The following is a 20,445-nucleotide window of genomic DNA, read 5'->3' on the forward strand; positions in this document are numbered from 1 at the left end:
CAACGGATTTGCTTTAAATTCTTAGCACGGACATCGAAGTGCGGGTACTGCTAGTAGAACATAAAACATGAGAGGTTGAAGAAATAAAAAAAAGCTCGAGTCACAGACAGGTCAAAATAATGGTAAAACACACAACTATTAATTTTCAAGCTGTAGAATTCAGTTTTACAAAAACGAGCGAGCAACAAAAGGAGATGCAATCCAATTGAAAAATGTGTAAAGAATCAGGACTTACACATAAAAGAGTGAATTTTTCACTTAAATATGTTCAAACACCATTAAATCACTTTGAGAAAAACTGAAATAAATCACATAACAAGCCCCAGTTTGAATATATTGGTCATTAATGGCAAAAGATGGACACTCACTTTTCATGCTCCAAGCATTAATGTTTACAAAGCAAAAATATTGTTAAAGTAAAAACTGACAAAAAGGACATTAACTTCATAATTTACTTGATCATCTCAGTCTGGAAAAAATATTAACAATGCTTCTGGTTAAAAAGCCGACAAGCGATTTTGATACTATTTAAGTTATTAATGGTCAAATATTCATTAACTTACTCAGTTGCATCATCAAAAGTAAGTACTCCAAGTTTTGCAGCTTGATGCATTCGAAAACAATGCTCTATAACTATTTCTTCAAAAATATCATCTATAATTTCTCCTAAAATTGATCTTCTTTCAGCTTCACTATCGTAAGGGGAATCATCATTATTACAGGTACATTTTTCTTCATCTGATGAACTTTCATGCGAATGTGCTGAAGCTTGAGATGGTTCAGAATGATTAGATTCAGAATTGCACTCAGGTTGCTGAGTATTACTTGCAGAATGCTGATAAAGTGGAATGGAGGGTAAATCATCTTCAGTTATATCATAAGGATCAGGATAATAGTTAGTAGAGCTGCTAACTGAAGGTTGTATTGGATGAGAGTTGCTAGATGAGGGTTGTATTGGATGCGAGCTGTTAGATGAGGGTTGTATTGGATGAGAGCTGATAGATGAGGGTTGTATTGGATGATAGTTGCTTGTTGAGGGTTGTATTGGATGATAGTTGCTTGTTGAGGGTTTTATTGGATGATAGTTGCTTGTTGAGGGTTTTATTGGATGATAGTTGCTTGTTGAGGGTTGTATTGGATGATAGTTGCTTGTTGAGGGTTGTATTGGATGATAGTTGCTTGTTGAGGGTTGTATTGGATGATAGTTGCTTGTTGAGGGTTGTATTAGATGATAGTTGCTTGTTGAGGGTTGTATTAGATAATAGTTGCTTGCTGAGGGTTGTACTGGATGGTAGTTGCTTGCAGAGGGCTGTACTGGATGATAGTTGCTTGTAGAGGGTTGTATTTGATGATAATATGTTATGAAATCCCTATTCTGGAGGAAAAGATATTAAATACTGAGATTACACCCATACGAATAAAAAAAATGAGCTATAATTGTTTTTTTTTATTTCAAGGTTTTTAACTTAAACATTAGGAAAACATGCAACATAATAAAGCATGAAATAAAAATCATATAATTAAATCATATTAAAATACAGTAGAAGACCGTTATAACGCACACCTTGAGACTAGAGCTTTTGCGTTATACAGGTTTTTGCATTATATAGATCATTTCACAAATTTTGAAACTAATATTCAAAATATATTTATATATTAGCACTTCAGAATGAGTTTTATCTGCAATGAGTATTAAAGCACTAATATTACAATTAGTTATTCACAAATAAATATGTTTCACAATCAAAATCCTGTACTACTGCTAGCTTCATGGTTTGCATAACAGCTGCATTTTCAAGAGCCATCTGGTATTTTCTGTTTACTGTGAGTACTAATTTTCAATTTAAAAGCTTTGAAATAAGATGGAAAGATAAAAAACTTTCAAAATTTAATTTGCCTAACAATTTTTTTTTTGCAAAGCAAAACAGAGGGATTTTTTAAACTTCAAAACCTATTGTTTACTTCTGAAAAGTAGTGCGGTTTATAGAGAATTGCGTTATACAGGTCGGCGTAAACAGGCTTCTACTGTAATAATAACATAAATAAATCATATTGTGATTTTTTTTCCCCCTTTAACACCAACGCATTGAACCTAAATATTTTTACAGTAGGATTCACCGATCCAGACCCTACGCAGACTGAATGTTGTTTATTTTGCAAAGCATGCATGTTCTTCTTCGATGCCTGCCTGTATGTTGGTTATTTTACGTTCCTTGAATGTTCCTCTTGGCGATTCAGGTCATGTAAAATAAGCAAGATTACAGTGAAATAGGTAGCCATTTGCACAAGATTAGCCCGTTTGCTCCTTTGTCTTGACTCTTTGTTTTTCAAGTAATTAGCATACTATAATCAAGATTTCAAGAAGAAATCATTATATTTTAGATTATATTTCAGATAAATTTTTATTTATGCCTTCAAAGTAATTGAGTCGCCTATTTTCAAAAACGGCCTAGTGCAGTGATTTAAAATTTTCAGGAGGGCCGAAAAACTTATTACAACTATATCAATCAATTGTGGTGTATCAATTGTGGTTCTATCTATACTTCTAGCCTAGTATATTCAAACTGAAAGATTAATTTAAAAAATAATAAAATTAACTAATGGTAATTAAGAAAAGTAATTTGCACTTGGCCGGGTTTGAAACTCAATATGTCACTTGGCCACTTTTGATACTCAACTATTAGGTTAACGATTAAAATAAATAAACTGAAAACATTAAAGTAAATATATTTAAGTACAATATATATCTCAAAAAATTAATACAATACTTTTGCCTCATAAACTCTTTTACAAACTGAAAAAATTATTCAAGAACGAAAAAAAAAATCCCAGAAGTAATGCAAATTGATAAGGAAATAAAAAACTTGAATAATAAAGAACGATTAAAATGAAACTCAACCCCTTACTTCTTCATCTGGATCGATAATTAATTCGTGACAGTCTTCGTTATTTTCTTCAATAATATCATCCTGGTGTGGGCGCAGTTCTGAGTAAAACTTAAGGGTATTTAATGACCTCCAATTGTCCCCAAAATGCTTTGACAGCAAATTATGTACATCATTAATTTTCGCAGGAGCAATGGGTTTCCCAGTTGGAATGATGTTGAGGCGAATGTTCTCTGCTTTCTGATTTTTTTTTGTTATGGATTTATATTGTCCCAAGTCAGATTGATAATTTACTTCTCCTTTTATTAATATCCGATTCCCAGATTTCTTAAGAAAAAAGCGTTTCGTGGCTGCAAATTTAAAATGCCAGCTTTGCGGAGGTTTCATTATAATTTTGCACTCAGATTTCCAGTCGTAAACAAGGCAATCAGAGCCAAGTTGCTCTACAGTCCCATAATTTTTAAAAATATCGACAAACTCCTCAGGGCGCACTATGACTTCTAATTTTTTTAAGTCACGTTCTATAAATCCGAAGACTCTGTCAGGTGGGAGGAAAGAGTGTCCCACCATTGGAAATAGCAACTCAATAATAATGTCTTCTGGGGCAAATTTTATCAGCCAGTGGTGTAGCATCGTTATTATTGTTGAATTTTTATTTTGCCCGCCGCATCCGTCCGCGACTAACCTCAATTTCTTAATTCCAGTGAAATCTGTGTTAACCAAGCGATGGAAAACGGCTGAGGCGATTTCGTTGGATCCTTTGGGTAGAACAGTTTCATTCCACACGTATATGAATACGTTGCTGGGGTTGAGAGGAGTTTTTGAATCTCCTTGAACAATGGTGAAATTGTACATTGGAATTTTCCTACTGAAGTATGACGCCTGGTCGGGGAGCCGAGGCAACATTTGGTTTTTTTGACAGTCGAAAGAAATGGTCAATAAATCAGGACGACGTTCCTTAAGTTTTTTATAAAAAGCTTTTCCTTTCAATAAATGAACTTGTTTCAGAGAGGCTAGTACTTTTTTTTCGTTCTCACGTTTTTCCGCTTTTATTTTTTCATTATACTGGGTGCAAACTGAGCATACATCACTCCGAGGTGTACCGAAACCCAAATTGTAATTTGTATTAAATATTTTACGAAAATAACTTTCCTTAACATGTTGTTCCTCATTACACTCCGCCTCATACATTTTCCACAGTTTTTGTACGCTTAACTCGGATGGAAGGTACATGCGAGCAACAGTTTTACTCCGACAGTAGTGTGACTCGCAGCATTTCAGTTTTTCAATAAACTTTTTAACAGATGAAAGTTTGTCGCGATTATTTGCAGATTTATGGTCGCCACCACGACCCTATGAAGGCATTGTGCCGCTTAATTTATGTCTCTTTATTATTCCCTGAACCCGATGCTTTTTAAGGTTTAGACTTCGTAAAAACGTTTGTCGACATACCCTTAGTTGAGTTCCAGATGGAGTTGGCACAAAGAATTTCCCAAAAAACATCTTTGGTTCTCTGTCTAGGAAAGTTTTAGACTTCCGGGACGGGTCATCAGCGATCACATATTTTAGTATGAAGGCATCTTGCAGGATTTTAGTTTTATGCGAATAGAAACGATTATGAAACACCGATACATCTTCCCGGCGAAGATCTGCACACTTGTAAACTTCTTTATTTTCATGTTTGCAGTTTGGCATTAAGGGTAATCCAGGATCACTGTATCGCATTCGTTTTTCCTTGCTTCGTTGCCAAGAGCTCTCATTTCGAACCCTTTTCCGTGCTAAGGCTGGTTCAACACACTGCGGATTCACTTCCATTTTTCTTTATCAAGAAAAAAAACATGAAACACTGAAAAAACTGACTTCCATAAAAGATTTTAAAAACAAACCTCAAACTCACTCAAATAACCTTACTTCTCTAGAGCCACAGACGAAAAGTCTACACCTGTCTGTTGCTATAGTAACGAGACATGTCTCATTTCTCCGAGGGCAGTTGAATAACGGTTAGAGCTTTAAGTGCGGTACATTGGCTTAGATTTTTTTTTCTGGGGGGGGGGGAGGAGGCGAGGAAGAAATCCTAGCCTCCCCCCCCCCCCGAAGAAAAAAATCTAAGCCAATATACCGCATTTAAAGCTCTAACCATTATTCAACTGCCCTCGAAGAAATGAGACATGTCTCGTTACTATAGCAACAGACAGGTGCAGACTGTTTGTGTGAAGGGCGCTCCAAGCGGATTATATGAGAAACCCAACTTGGCCGGTTTTGAAACTTAACCGAATCTTTCCATGTTAATTTATCATTGAAAAAGGCCGCTTTTGAACGTAAAATTTTAGTTACCATAGCGCTTAGTAAAACTGAGTGGAACTTATAAAATGAAAATCGAGAATTTTTGCACTTGGCCGGTTTTGAAAATAGGCGACTCAATTACTTTTTCACGTTTTTAATTTAGTTGCTCAAATGGTATGTTAAATTCCAACTTGATCTTTTTACATCGTATTATCCGCAGATTATACAAAGATTTTTTTCGTCTGGCCGATTTTCGGACCTGCGGGTTATAGGCCGCCCGCGGATAATACGCAGGAAAATACGGTAAACCCAAAAACCCTCAGCCTTAAAAAGTTACGATATCTAGTTTTCCCGCCAAGTATCTGCCAAACTATCATTCTCCCTGTTTTCCTCTTTCATTACAACTATTTTCGCTAGAACCTGCCCCCATCACCAACTGCTTACCAGTGAGGATAGATCCTATAAATTGTTTTCAATCCTGTTTAACGGCTAGCTCTTCTCTTGAAGGAACTATCTGAGTTAACAAAGCTTCCTGCCAAACAATTTAAACTGGGTTGTTTAAATTTAAACGACCCTGAAAACAATTTATAGGATCTATCGTCACTGGTAAAGAGGTCATGATGGGGCAGGTTCTAATGAAAATAGTCGTGATGATAGAGAAAACCAGGGAGAATGGTAGTTTGGCAGATACTTGGCGGGAAAACTAGATATAACTTTTTAAGGCTGACGGTTTTTGGGTTTAGGATGAAGGCCTTCTTTTTTGTAAGAAAGAGTTAAAAGTTTTCTTTGCGGTGAAATTTTTACAACAGGGTTGTTTTTGATGAGATATCACATCTTTTTGCATAGATATTACTTTGTCTGTGTTTTTAGAGTGGAGAAATTCAAGTCATAAATTTTCAATTGAAACAATGTATTTTGTGTTTTTAAGAAATAATAATGGCAAGCTTAATTTTACGTCATGATATCTTCAGACCAGTAAGATTCTATGTTCGTTTGACGAGAATTGGGCCATTTAAATTTTATTGCAATCTTTGTATATACTCTCTGTAGCAAAGAAAATTGCTTGGATGATAAAATACTACATGTTTTAAATTATTTTGTTTTCGAGTGTTTTACAACTTGGCAATAAATTCGATTACAGTTTCTTTATTTGGCAGGTGTTATTTTCATGAAGTTTTTTTTAAATGTTTTATAGCTTGCGGGCTATTTTAATCTAGCTTTTTGACTTTTTTTCTTAAATGATGGATTATTTTACATTTTATGGGCTATTTTCATTTGTTTGGTGATTGATCTTTCTTTTTGATGCAGCTCTCAGTCTTGTTTAACGTCTTTGTTTTATTTTTCCTTAGTTCAAGACAAAATAGCGTACGGTATCGCTAAACAAGTAATGGCGGCAGTGAATAAAATAAAAAATATAATCTCCACTAGGTTAAAAATATGCCAAATCACGAGCCTGTAGTGGAAAAGTAGAAAGCAGTCTTTATGCTGGCGGGGGTTACTTTAATTGAGGTTTTCACTTATTTTCAAACATGGGGGATTATTTTACATTTTAACTGCTTATATTACAGTAAACTCCCGATTATCCGCGGAATTGGGTGGCACAAGTGCCGCAGATAATAAAAATCGCGGATAACCGCAAAAGAGACTAAAATGGGGGACAAATCAGGTAAAAATTGTCCTATCTCAAGTTCTTAACTGTATTGATGCATAACACTTTCTGCAAACAGTGCAAATATATATAGAGTACAGTACAAATGTTTTGTATTTTTGCACAACCGTCATACATCATCCGTCGTCATCAATAACAAACAAGTGTATGTACGATGAAGAACGCACAATAATAATAATAATAATAATAATAAAATTAAATCAAATCAATCAATCAAGCAAAAACAACTGAGTGTAAATTTACAATTTTTCAAAAAAAAAAACAGCCACTGGTATTCGCTTTTTACTGCGAAAATACATGTTCGTGATTGTTGATTGATTCACGGATAATCCGCCCCGTGGATAAACCGCTCGCGGATAATCGGGAGTCTACTGTAATTATTTGGTGATTTACTTTTCATTTTAATAGAACTCTTTGTCTTTTTCAATACCTTGTTTGGTGTAAAGTTTAATAAAAAGACGAAACAACATATGGTATTGCCAAAAAAAAAAGAAAACCTAAGCTATTAAACATATTAAACTTGGATGCGTCAGAAGATCTATGCAACTGTTGGATCTGTTTTAGCCTTGATTGAATTTCCTTTTCCTAAGACAACCTTTTAATAACTGTTAGATATATTTCATCCTTGCAATTTCAGTCAGAGATGAACAAACCCTATGAGCTGTAAGTAAGTAAAAAGAATTTAGGGGAAATTAGTGATTTTCAAATTTTAATTACTCTGGCCCATGATGTCCCCGGTGACTGAATTTCTGCATATGGCCTCAATGACCCCTCAAGAATATTTATACAAAAGATCATTAACAAAGATCCCCAGGGGGCAGTTACAGACCTCCGGAAGGAATGATTTGGGCGATAGAAATGGGAGAGGGGGTTCAAATGGCACGAGGAATGTCAGCGAAATTTCAGCTCGATCCTTCTTTGCGTCTGGGCTGTATCCCTGTCAAAGAACACAAAAAGGTTTTGGAATAGCGATTTTCTAACTTAAATTTCTCCTCCCTTGATGGTATTTTGGAACAATTCATCAGGGGCAACAAGAGATGGAGTATACTAAAAATCAACTCCGTGGGTTTTCATGAGGCTAAGATACAGAGGGGTGAAAACACCCAACTTGTTCTGTTGTGTAAACTGTCATTAGATGCATGTTTAATTTCTTTCGTCTTTCTTGGCAGTGGATATTTGGCTTTGTTGGTGTCTGACATTTGGTTTTCTTGTTGGCTAGGACGCTATCACATCCTGTGATCAACTATATGCTATAAATTTCTCCCCCCTCCCATTTTCTTGCTAAATTACTTTGAAAGTGTCCTACATAAAATACAAGCACAGAAAAAAAACCCTGGCGAAAGCATGGGCGCCCATATGCAAAATTTTAAAGGGGGGGGGGGGGGGAAGGCTCAGATATTTTTATCATGGTTTAGCAGGATATTTTCTCATGGTAACCGATTTCAGTACAGATTAGAGACATTAAAATTTGACATTTTCAATTACATATTCATTTATGGCTGGAGAAGAAATTTTTTATATGTTTGCAAATTAAAAATTATTAAAAACAAGGATGTCACATTGGTCCCCCCCCCCCCTCATATGGGCGCCTATGGGTGAAAGCAAGAAAGGATAATGCAAAATATCTCATTTCAGCAGCAACACTGTATTACTTTACATACTTCTGAAACACTACTTTCAGAAGAGCACGAAACGGAATTATCTTGCTCCATTTCTAATATACAACACTCAATGCAGAACTAAAACTTTCCAGAACACACACTAAATTGTGTCTTTTGTCACATAGTTAAGCAACAACATTTTACTGAAAAGGTATTTTCAATAATAACAGCGATCGATGGACAACAAAGCAAAGCAAAACAAAACAAAACCGAACCGACAACAATTCTATTCTATTCTATTCAAGAGTCACAACTGACTACAACTGTATTTATGTCGAGGTCTGCATACTAGTGCCTTGCCTCCATTATTTTATATACCGATAGATGGCAGCACCATCACCGGATCGAACAGTTAATGAGAATTTAGAACTAGTCCAAGAGCTAATAGCTACCTGGTACTAGCACCCCCAGAGGTATCATTTCACTTGGAGGACATTGAGACCACGAGCATATTTAACGTCGCCCAGTCCCCTTTAATGACGACGGTGGGTCTTCGACCAGCGGGGATCGAACCCGAGCCCCTCCGGCCCCGAGTCCAATGCCCTACCGATCAGGCTACCACGGCCCCAACCGACAACAACTTCAGCAATTTCGCAATCACGCAGTACAGTTGCCAAAACGAAAACTGAAACATATTTACAATGAAAATGAAGGTGGCAGAGTCACTGATTTTGCAAGAAATAGACTCTCCTGGAAAAATCTTAAATGAATTTTCCGCTCCAGAATCTCGATGAAGAAAAAATCTTCCTTTTGTGACTTCTCCGAATTTTTTCCATGTGCAAAGTGATTCTTCATATGCACTAGAGTCCCTATATGAAAACGAGGGACTCTAATATGCACAGGCAGAAGATAAAACCAAACGACCGTAGTTCAGAATATTAGCAACTCCAACGAACTATAGGGGGCACTAAAGTCGCTGTCTAATGGCGGACTTAAAAACTAAAACAAACGCACATGGTAACGAAGGAAATGCTAAAAGTGTTGTGATTTTTGTTCGTACGTATGATTTTTTCGCTTTATTCTTTTTAAATTAATTTTCAAAGTCTTGTGAATATTCTGGCTAACGTAGAAAGAAATGAGAATTCAAGAAGCATTACTAAACGTCAAAGATTAATGCAAACTACGTAGTTCGTAGTTCTAAGCAGCTATTTCCACAATGTTGAATTCGATATTTATCAATTCTTGATAAAACTAAATAATAATTGTGGCCTGACAAGAATAACAATTAATGCTAGAAAATTCAATATGACATTACAAATTGTTATCGAAAGAAGATGATACTTTTTTGCCTTGCTTGGCTAGCGCTTATTGTTTTCCATTTGTAGCTGAGTTATTTCTCTCGAATTCCCGAATCGGTTAATTTAAAAATTTTCTGTTTCGATTTTTCTAATTTCTGAGTTACGATTTAATTGTGTCATGTTATGCAAATCATCAACAAAATTCTCACGGATATATGGTGGTAGTTTTCTTTTCAGTTGATTGACCATTATTTCTTTTCACTTATCGAATTCTGTAATCTTACTACCATTTTATTCCACTCATGATAAAAATTAAAAATGGTTTAACTAAAAATGCGAAATCTCGCCAAGGCTACTTTGCTCGCACTATACTAAAACTATAACCCTAAACAAATTTGGCGAAACCTTTCAGCTGAGAATAAAAGGAATAAAGTAAATTCTTTCTCGGTTATTCATTTTGTTCTACGATAATATATTCAAGAAAATATTTTGCATACTGTCCATTCCAACTAAATGCTGCTGTAAAATATGGTAAGTTTAATTAATTTAAGATTAAAAAAAACCCCATATTCTTACAAATTCATACAAAACAATAAATGTTTTTACCTTGTATAACGTTATCCAAGTTTGTTAATCCAGAATTTTCGCTTTCACCAATTATTAAGGAAATAATGAAAACTAACATTATTTTGAGAAGCTCGAGAATGCTACTAAGGGACGAATTAATTTCTGTAGCTGAAAGCAAACTAAGACACATCGATTGCGTTAATAAATACTCAGAACAAACTGCCTGTGTTTACGTCAACAGACACACGTGGAATGCAACGTGGCAATGTTTTAGTTTCATTTGCAGTTTTGTAAATCACCGCAAGGTAGCGTATTCGAGAGCTGGAGTTCCGAATGGGAATATACATACGGGATGATTCGGAGAGATAAAAAATATATTCAGTAATAAGTTATCGCCCTATAGTTAAGGCAGACATACATGAAGTACAAAAAATATATTTTGGAGTATTTGTAAGTCATAAAATCTACACACGGGGAAAATATAGAAAATAATACCTTGCAGAATCTATACACATTTTCTACGTTATAAAAAAAGTATGTTTTCTCAATTGATAACCTATTTGACGTTGAAACAGCAAAAATTGGACAAGAATATTTCAAATCAGGATTTTTTTTTCTTTTTTTTTTTTGCGTCCTCAGCACGTTACGTTGCAAATTTGTGCGCACTAAATTCAATTAAAATAGTGAGTTTTGCAAACGCTATACTTTTTGCACACTACGGGGAAGGTTAAAATAAATAGAGACGAATAAATAAATAAATAAATAAAGATAGATGTGTAGGTAGATAGCCGCCGAAGGCGTCAATTTCGGCGTAAAAAGGTGAATGGCAACTGGATTTCGGCAATTTTGGCATAAGAAAGGTGAAACGCAACTGGAAATAGGTATAGAAAATATTTTATTCAAATTAATATCGAAAAAAATAGATATGAATAATTAATACCACTGTCAAATTTATTTAAACGGCCGCTGTAGGCGGTGAACTCGGCGTAAAAAGGTGAATGAAGAGTAAGTCAAACAAAAAGGCGAATGGCGTAAAAAAAACGAGCCAGCTGGTCGCCGCAGGCGGCTAAAAGGTGTTTACACATTTTAGTTCATGAAAAATGATCATTTAAAATTAGGGGGGGGGGCGTAGATTTTTTTTATTCAACGGACTTCTTTTAAACTTTTAGCACGGGCATCGCCGTGCGGGTACATTGTTAGAATTTAAAAAAAAAAACTTGCATATAAACAATATTTTTGTTTTTGGCAGTTAAATTGTGCCTTCAAAAAAAAAAAAAAAGGAAATTTTTCATTTTTGTTTTTCACGGAGTAATATGAAAAATGAAATATTTTTCGAATGAAAGATTTTCTATTCGACTGTGAAAAATAACTTTGAACAAATAAATGATCAAACAAAAGCATAATTGAATAAATGAAAAGATAACACAACAGAGTAAACTAATAAATAAATAAGTTAACAAGGAAAAATAAATGAGTAAATAAAATAGTGACTGAATAAGAAAATAAGTGACTGAATGAATGAATAAGTGAATTATTAAAAAAGTAATGTAAATAAATTAGTGAAAAATTGAATACATAAGTGATTTTTAGTAAATTATTGAATGAGTAAACGAAATGAATTATGCCCCATCCACTTTGCCCCGCATGCACTTGATTAATCGTAAAAAATATTAAAAATATAATTAAGCTAAACATTTACTAAATAAATAAGGCACTGACTATTAAAAAGTCCCAATTAAATGTTTAAAGTGATAAAAAGAACTTTATTTGTTAATGTAAGAATAATTTTTGACTTACAACAAAATATTACAATTTGAGTATCCATTTTCGAAAATTGCGAGCATTATCATATAGGCGTCCCTTGTATAACACGGTACTTCTACAACACGATTTCGATATGACACGGTAACAAATTTGCGATCATTATAACACCGTTTCGATATTACACGGTACCAAATTTGTGATCATTATAACACCGTTTCTATATTACACGGTACGAAACTTGAATTTAATGCTTCATGGTTTTCATACAACACGAATGTTATGTTTATAAAAGATAGAATTTCATTTTTGTTTAATACATTCTGTTAATTTTTGCTAATAACTCTAACACTTAACTTTGTTTTTATGAAACTTGGTTTCGATACAACACAGTACACATCCCTCGATTTACATTATTTCTAAGTCTCGTATAACACGGTTTCGATATAACACGATACATCTTATATAACCTGATTTTTCTCATGCACATACATAATTAGTATTAAAAATTAGTAAAAATGTTATTTTTTAAAAAAAGTGTCGTATAACACGGTTTCGATACTACACGGGGGACACCTTGATTTTCACAGGTAATTTTTTCTTGACTGAAATAGGCTACATATGCCACGACTAGGGATTGCAATACGGGACCGAAAATTCAATACCGGTATTCGGTATTTTTAAAACGAGATACCGGAATATCGGTATTAATACCGGTATTTGAAATTTCTTAAAAATTGCTTCAAAACATATTGTTTCGTTGCCACATTTCATAATTTTGTACAAAAATTGTATTATTATGAAAACGTGTTGCGTAAAAATATAAAATGAAGGAACGAATGTCATAATAAAAAATCAATTCTGTAAAAAACATAATGCATCTATTGAATTGTCTCTAAGCATGGAACTCATATTAGTGCTCAACTTTCCTACAGTTGAAACTACTCTTTCTGAATCCTCGCAGGTCAGTGGTACTGTTAAGAATGCGTGATACACCTCCTCTAATTCAATTGCCTAAAAGTATTTTATCTCCAAAAAAGGGCCGTGGTAGCCCGATCGGTAGAGTGTCGGATTCCGGGCCGGAGAGTCCTGGGTTCGAACCTCGATGGTCGAAGACCCACCGTCGTCATTAAAGGGGACTGGGCGACGTTAAATATGCTCGTGGTCTCAATGTCCTCCAAGTGAAACGATACCTCTGGGGGTGCTAGCACCAGGTAGCTATTAGCTCCTGGACTAGTTCTAAATTCTCATTAACTGTTCGACCCAGTGATGGTGCTGCCATCTATTGGTATATAAAATAATGGAGGTAAGGCACTTAGTATGCAGTCCTCGACATAAATACAGTCGTAGTCAGTTGTGACTCTGAATAGGAATAGGAATAGGAATCTCCAAAAAAAAAAAAAAAACGGTCTGTCGCATAGCATTTTTCGATAAAACCTTTTGTATGTGTGTGTGTGTTTCTTTCGTATTGTGTGTATTTCTATTATTTCTTTAATTTAAAGCTAGTTGAAATTTCTTTCCTGAGAGACGTTACTTTTCCAATATTAACATCATTTTCTCTTGAACAGGAGGGGTTTGTGTTTATTTTTTTATTAGCCCTTTGGTTTGAAACTTACGATCAACGACTAAATTTAATCTTGTTGGCTTCTCTTATTTGTTTTAGCTTTCTTTTCAAAATGCTTTGCAATTATAATTATGTAAATATCTGAAAATATCTTTCAATTCGTGGAACATATTTATGCTCTTCCTCTATGCAAATTTTCAAGGCAATATATAATTTCTAAACATTATCTTACCAAGTATGAAGCCATATAGCGAGACGGCACAACAAACCAATACTGGTGCCAACAAATTGTCATTTGTTATGCTAACAAGAAACGGTTTTTGTCAAAATATAGTACGGTTGAGACAAATAATTAAGAAAAAAAAATCATAAAGCATTCCTGCAATCAATGGTTTGAAAAATTGTTCATCGGACAAACTGGGGGGGGGGGACATTCAAAATCACACACGAAATTAATTTTCCCAAAAGAGAAAATGAGCGTACAGGGTAATGGAAAATAAATACATGGTGCACACCATATGGGGGGAGGGGGAGGGGTAAGAGGGGGGGGGGCTTAAGTCCCCCCCTCTTGAAATTTGAACTTTCTTGCTTTTAGTACTTTTTTCTTTGCAAAATGTAAAAACACTTCTTCTCCAGTAATTCATGAATAAGTTATTAAAAACGTCAAATTTTAATTACTCTAATCTGTACTGAAATCGGTTTTTATGGGGAAAATATTCTGCTGAACCATGGGGAAAATATTTGAGCCACTCCTTTAAATTTTGCATATAGGCGCCCTTGGCGTGCACAAAATACTTTTGTTAAATGATATTCTATTAGTTTGTGCTTTTGAAGCAAAATTTTTACATCAATAAATTGATTTCGGTTCTGTATCATGGAAAAATAAATGTACATCTTCTTCTTTACTAATAATAAAGCTGAAAGTCTCTCTGTCCGGAGGATGTCTGGATGTCTGGAGGATGTCTGTGACGAGCATAGCGCCTAAACCGTTCGGCCGATTTTCATGAAATTTGGCACAAAGTTAGTATGTAGCATGGGGGTGTGCACCTCGAAGCGATTTTTCGAAAATTCGATGTGGTTCTTTTTCTATTTCAATTTTAAGAAAAAAAAACTATCATAAATTACGAAATTATCATAACGTGGAACCGTAACATGGGCACAAGCCAATTGGCGAGATACGAAATTATCATAACGTGGAACTGTAACGTCGGTACAAGCCAATTGGCGAGAAAATTCACCATACATTATTTGTAAATATACAAGCGAACCAAAAGACCTTTAATTTTTCTATTACGGGCGAAGCCGTGCGGGTGCCACTAGTTTAAAATATAAGTAGATTTTGAATAAAATAAATTGCAAATTCTTGAATTAAAACTATTTATTATTTTCAGCTAATACCGAAAATACCAGTATTTTCCCCAACAAATACCGCTACAGTGAAACCTGTGTAAGTTGACCACTTGCGGTGCAGTACTTTGGTGGTTAATTTAGACAGATGGTCAACTTATAAAGGGGGTAATGATTTTTAGCCTACTTTCCCAGTAAAAATCAGAAAAAGAAAAAAAAAATTAATTTGAATTCTGAAATTTTGAATTTAAATTATGTTTTTCGCAATCACGAACTGAGACAAGACCCTACTCACTGTAGTTATTGTTTCTAGAAAAGGCTCCTGTCCCCCCAAGCCTGCCTCTCCTCCTGGGCGGTTACGTGTGTATAGTTGTGTGTGTAAATGTGTAGGCTTGTGTGTGTGCGTAGACCTGTGTGTATGCACGTAGGCGTGTGTGTGTATGTGTGTGAAGTCGTGTGTGAGAGTGCGTGTGTGTAGGACATGGACGCCTCCGACCAGGAGAAGCGGATAGCTCAGGAACGGAGCAGCCGAGCAACGCCGCCTGCAGAGGACGGTGAGCGGTGGTGCTGCAGAGGCTTCTGGTCCAAGCTGAAAAAGGTACGGAACATCAAAAACGGTCAAATGAGAACAATAAGCAATCGTGATTGCTCAAAAAGCATGAAAGAAGGCTTAATGCATCTTAAAAATATCGCGAAAAACAAAAAAAAAAGTCAAAAATAAATAAAACAATTAAATAAATATCGAAAAATTAAAAATTGGAAAGTAGGGTATTGAGATGGGGGAAAATGTCTGTCGGTCTGTCGGTGTGTCCCCCCCCCCTAATAACTTTTGAATGAATAGTCCGATACGAACAAACTTTTTTTTGCTCGAAAGACCTCGGCGAGGACACCTCATTCCCATATTTCACTTTTTGATTTGAACTGTTTTTTGTTCAATTTTGAACAGTTCAAAAAAACTTAACATTAGCGCCTACTGGGAAATTGAAGGCAATTCCGAACTGTGAGGCGAATTTGCTTTAAACAAACTTTGTAGGAAAAAGCTTTTGATAAAAAACTTGTATATAAAATACCTTTTTGATTTGAACAATTTTCCGTTCAATTTTGAACAGTTCAAATCTCTTAACATTAGCGCCTACGAGGAAACTGAAAATCAATGTAGATTCCGTACTTGATGGCGGGTTTACTTCAAACAAATTTTGTTGGAAACAGCTCTTGACGCCTAACTTCAGACTCCGATTCCGAGAATTTAGGGGCACCTGACTCACTCCGACTCCGACTCCTGTGCCCGAGAATTAATCGGACTCCGACTCCCCGACTTCGACTCTGACTTCGTAGCTTTGGCAAAAATTTATACACGGAGGACAAATGACTGAGTCAGTTTCTCGGATATTCGACTCCGACTCCTTTATCTCAAAATGAGATTGACTCCGACTCCTACTCCGCAGCTATGATTTTAGCTGCGAAATAATTATTGTTGATATGGCTTTTTTTTATTTTCACGCTAAAGTTTTAATTTACAGTGGCTCCCAAAAGTGTTCGTACACCTACGACTGAATGAAATACGCCTTTATCGATTGGTTAGAATTAATATTTCCGAATAGGTATTTTATTATAAGATCTATGATTTATTTTTAACAAAACTACATGAAAATTTTTAATAAAACATTAAAACTTAATTTTTAAAAAATCAAAAACCAAAAAGTGCCGGAAATTTTATCTCACAAAAGTCTTCGTACACTTTGAAAAAACGTCAAAAAATTAGTAAATAATCTAACTTTTTAGTAAGTTATTATTTAGTAGAATATCATGCAGTAACAGCAACAGCTTTTAAACGTCTGGGAATAGATTTCATTGTTTTTTCTTTCTTTTTTTATGCAATTTCTGAGTAAGGGTTCAGCCGCTCTTCGAGTCTTACTGTTTCTAGTTCGCTTTTCGTTTCAGTGATGTAATTTCGTTATCTAGCCGCCAGATATCTCCAAATACGTTCCATTAAGTTTAAATCTGGCGATTGAGGAGATATTTCTAAGTTTAAGGACAATTTTTGAGGCACTAAACGCAAACGTGTACTTCTTATCATTATATTGATAAAAAACAAAGTTGTTTCCGATTACCAAATATTGGGCTAATAGTTTAAGATTGTTTTTTAAAATATTTAAATGAACAGCATGATTCATTATTTCTTCTAAAAATTCTAAATTTCCTAGTCCTGATGCAGTTATGCACCCTCACACAAGAACACCTTCACCGTCCTGATTAACTGATCCAACTAAGTTCTTAAGATTAAATTCCCCATTTTTTCTTCTATTGACAGATATACAACAACTTAACCCAAAATATTGAATTTATTTTTATCTATAAGTAAGCCGTTGTTCCAAAACGTTTTGAGTTTATTTATCATTGATTTTACGACGGAAAGCGTAAGCTTACTGTTTTTCGCACGATCAAGAAAATTTCTGCGTGAAGAGGTCCCCTTTAATCCAGCTAATCAGAGAACTTAGCGAAAAATTTTAAGTGAAAATTAAACATAAAATGTTTCATTGAATTCTGCAGAAACTTTTTGAGCACTCAAATGTGTATTTTTCATAATTTTTTTTAACTGTAAACCTCCGATCACGCTTCGTTAGCTTTGCCAGTTGACCTTTTCTTACCTTGTTTTCGATCCGATTTCTATCTCAAAAGCATTTTATCAAGCACTTCACTATAGAATGGTATAAATTAACCAATTTAGAGACATTTCAAACCAATTTACCGCTACTGTGAGGGAAAAAATCAAATTTCCAATCGTGTTTGTTGTTTTCTACGCATACCTGCCATTTTTAAATAATAAGCAGAATATTAGGGAATAAATACACAAAAAATTAAAGGCAAATGACTTTATAGTATCATTACAATGCAAAAATAATAAAAAAACACATATGATAATTTTAATTATGAATTTATTTGAAAATATTTCAGTGTACGATGACTGTTGTGGCGTATCTCTTCTCTGTCTCTTCGTTTTTTGACAAATTTCAAAAATAAAACCTGGTAATATTTTGAAAAAAACTACTGGGTTTTATTAAGAATGGCATAGGAATGGTGTGAAAAAAAATTGGACTTCATATTCGAATTCATTTTTGCGTTATTTTGGTTTTACTACAAAATTTCAAGGTGTACGAACACTTTTGGGAGCCACTGTAGGTATTTAGTTTTCGGGGATTAAACTCGAAGTCATTTATGTTTCTACATAAAGATATGCGCAGACGATTATTATTATTTATTTATTTATTTATTTATTTTTTTTTTTTGACAGTGAAAAGTATTTCTTTGGGTTGTGACATTTTATTGTTAAAATTTATTTTGCTAAGTGCATTAATTCATTTTAAAAAATATTTTTGGCAACAGGGGAAAAAAAAACGATTTTTTTTGATATGATGTATTTATTTTAATGAGCTTATTAATTTTAATTATTATTTTTTCGTTTTGAAAGCTGTTAAAGATTTTTTTTAATGGAAAAAAGTGTATTAGCTGCTTTGTTTAAAAGGTGCTGCTATTTTATTTGTTCGTTTTTTTTAAAATATTTTTTTTAATTTATTTATTTATTTTTTTTACGCATCTAATTTTTTTAGATTAGTGAGGAACATTTTATTCCTAGAAATTAGCTCAAAATATTTAAAAAATATGTTTGAAACAATTTGCGATTTTATCTGTTTTTGAGAATATTGATCAGGTACTAGAAAGTAGTATGGATATACGGGAAAGTAGGCTCTTTCAGTTCTAGACAGAATTTCTTGTTTTTTTTTTTTTTTTTTTTTTTTTTTTTTTTTTTTTTTTTTTGTCATTTCTTGCACTATGTATTCATTTTTTGACTGATTGACACTTATTCTTTCTGCTCAACTCACTTTCATTGTTTAGCATTATTTTGAAACAATAATTTAAAATGTTATTCAAATATTTTTAGAGATTATTTTCCCAGAATGAGGGATAATGTGTCACGCAAATTAAAAATTTCAGTAAATTGATCAAAAAAAAAAAAAAAAAAAAATCTTATTTTTTATGAACAGTTACGCATTTGATATTAATAGTTATGAAAAATTCATAGCTTCTCAAAAATTACGAATTTTTCTCATACATTTAAAACCCCATGATCTATTTTTAGAAAAGTAACTCCTTATTGAAGTTCGGCACACTTATTAGATTAATTTTGGAAATTCCATATGTGTCCCAGCTAATTTTCTCTGGATTTCTCCCTTTTCAATTAATTTTAATATTTCATACTTTTTATCAATTTCAAGTTCAACTAACTTTCTTTTTTGAAGCCATTTTATGTAAAACTATAACACAAAGAGCAACAAGCTGGACTCTCATAGTTCAAAAAGGCAGTTGAAAATGAAAATGTCCTATCTCTTAATCCCTTGCACCAGAAATACTGCAATACAAGTAACTTTACTCTTTAGCACAATTCCATTGTTGCCACAAAATATTGCAACTGGAAAAAAATACTTTGTACTTTTCTAATGACATTTTTTTTCATTGAACAGAGAGTACAAAAGGCAATCTCAAATAGATCAACAAAAGAAAAACAACTTTGGGGAATAAAAGGATGCTCAGTAGTTTTCCATGTGGTTAAACTCAAAAGGAGGTTTAGTTAAGCTGCTGTTTCATTTAGTGAGTGAAATGCTGGTCTGCTATCAAAAATATTCTTGGAAAGATATTTAAAAAAAAAATAAATAAATAAAATAATTTGCTAAATAAAATTTTAAAAAATAAACCAAGTGGTCAACTTACGAAGATTTTTTTACAATACTCCAAACCAAATTTGGTGTTCATTAGTGATCAAGATAGACAGGTGGTCAAGATAGAGAGGTGATCAAGTTACAGAGGTTTTCCTTCATTATATAAGATAGGACTAATTCCGTTGCTGACAAAAGCGGTCAACAAAGGTGGTCAACTTTACAGGTTTTACTGTATTACGAAATTGCTTGTAATACCAGTATTCGGTATACCGGTATTGCAACCCCTAGTCATGATATAGTTAAAATATTACTAGATTGGTTGCACACACACACACACACACACACACACACACACACACACACATATATATATATATATATATATATATATATATATATACAGGGTGATTCTGAATTCATCATCAATATTTGGTGGGGAGGTAGGGAATAGGAAAAGAACACTATTTCACATAGGAAAGCATGGGCACAAACGAACGCATGACGGTGTAGAGGGCGGTGTGTGTCCGCATCTCCCATGAACGCGCATAGCTGTCTGCCGTGTGCAGCCAGTCGTCATTTGACAAGGTGACTTCGCAGAAGTAACATGAACCGGTACACGTTTCAAGAACTTGCAGATATGCATCTAACTTACGGTGCCGCAGGAGAAAGCTGTCTTAGAGCTAGGCAAATGTATGCAGAGCGCTACCCCAACCGGCGCGTGCCACAGCATCAAATGTTTTCACGTGTGCATCGAC

General features: G+C 34.2%; 1 protein-coding gene across 1 annotated transcript; it reads right to left on the minus strand.

Annotated features, from left to right (window-relative positions):
• Window positions 1-556: 556 nt before the first annotated feature.
• On the minus strand, window positions 557-8,713 carry LOC129221439 (MAGE-like protein 2). The gene is made up of 2 exons (XM_054855923.1): window positions 8,499-8,713; window positions 557-1,375 (listed from the first exon to the last, which is right to left on the minus strand). Exons 1-2 carry the CDS (start codon window positions 8,547-8,549, stop codon window positions 560-562), a joined length of 867 nt encoding a protein of 288 aa, XP_054711898.1. The 5' UTR covers window positions 8,550-8,713; the 3' UTR covers window positions 557-559.
• Window positions 8,714-20,445: the final 11,732 nt, after the last annotated feature.

This window comes from Uloborus diversus, chromosome 4, assembly GCF_026930045.1.
Source record: "Uloborus diversus isolate 005 chromosome 4, Udiv.v.3.1, whole genome shotgun sequence".
Lineage (NCBI taxonomy): Eukaryota > Metazoa > Arthropoda > Arachnida > Araneae > Uloboridae > Uloborus > Uloborus diversus.

What these genes read in the sequence shown, in the direction of transcription:
- LOC129221439 (XM_054855923.1), bottom strand. Translation starts at nt 8,549, where the DNA reads ATGGAGCAAGATAATTCCGTTTCGTGCTCTTCTGAAAGTAGTGTTTCA. An exon ending in CTGAAAGTAGTGTTTCAGAA is followed by an intron (nt 1,376 to 8,498) that starts GTATGTAAAGTA and finishes CTTTTCCTCCAG; the next exon opens with AATAGGGATTTCATAACATA.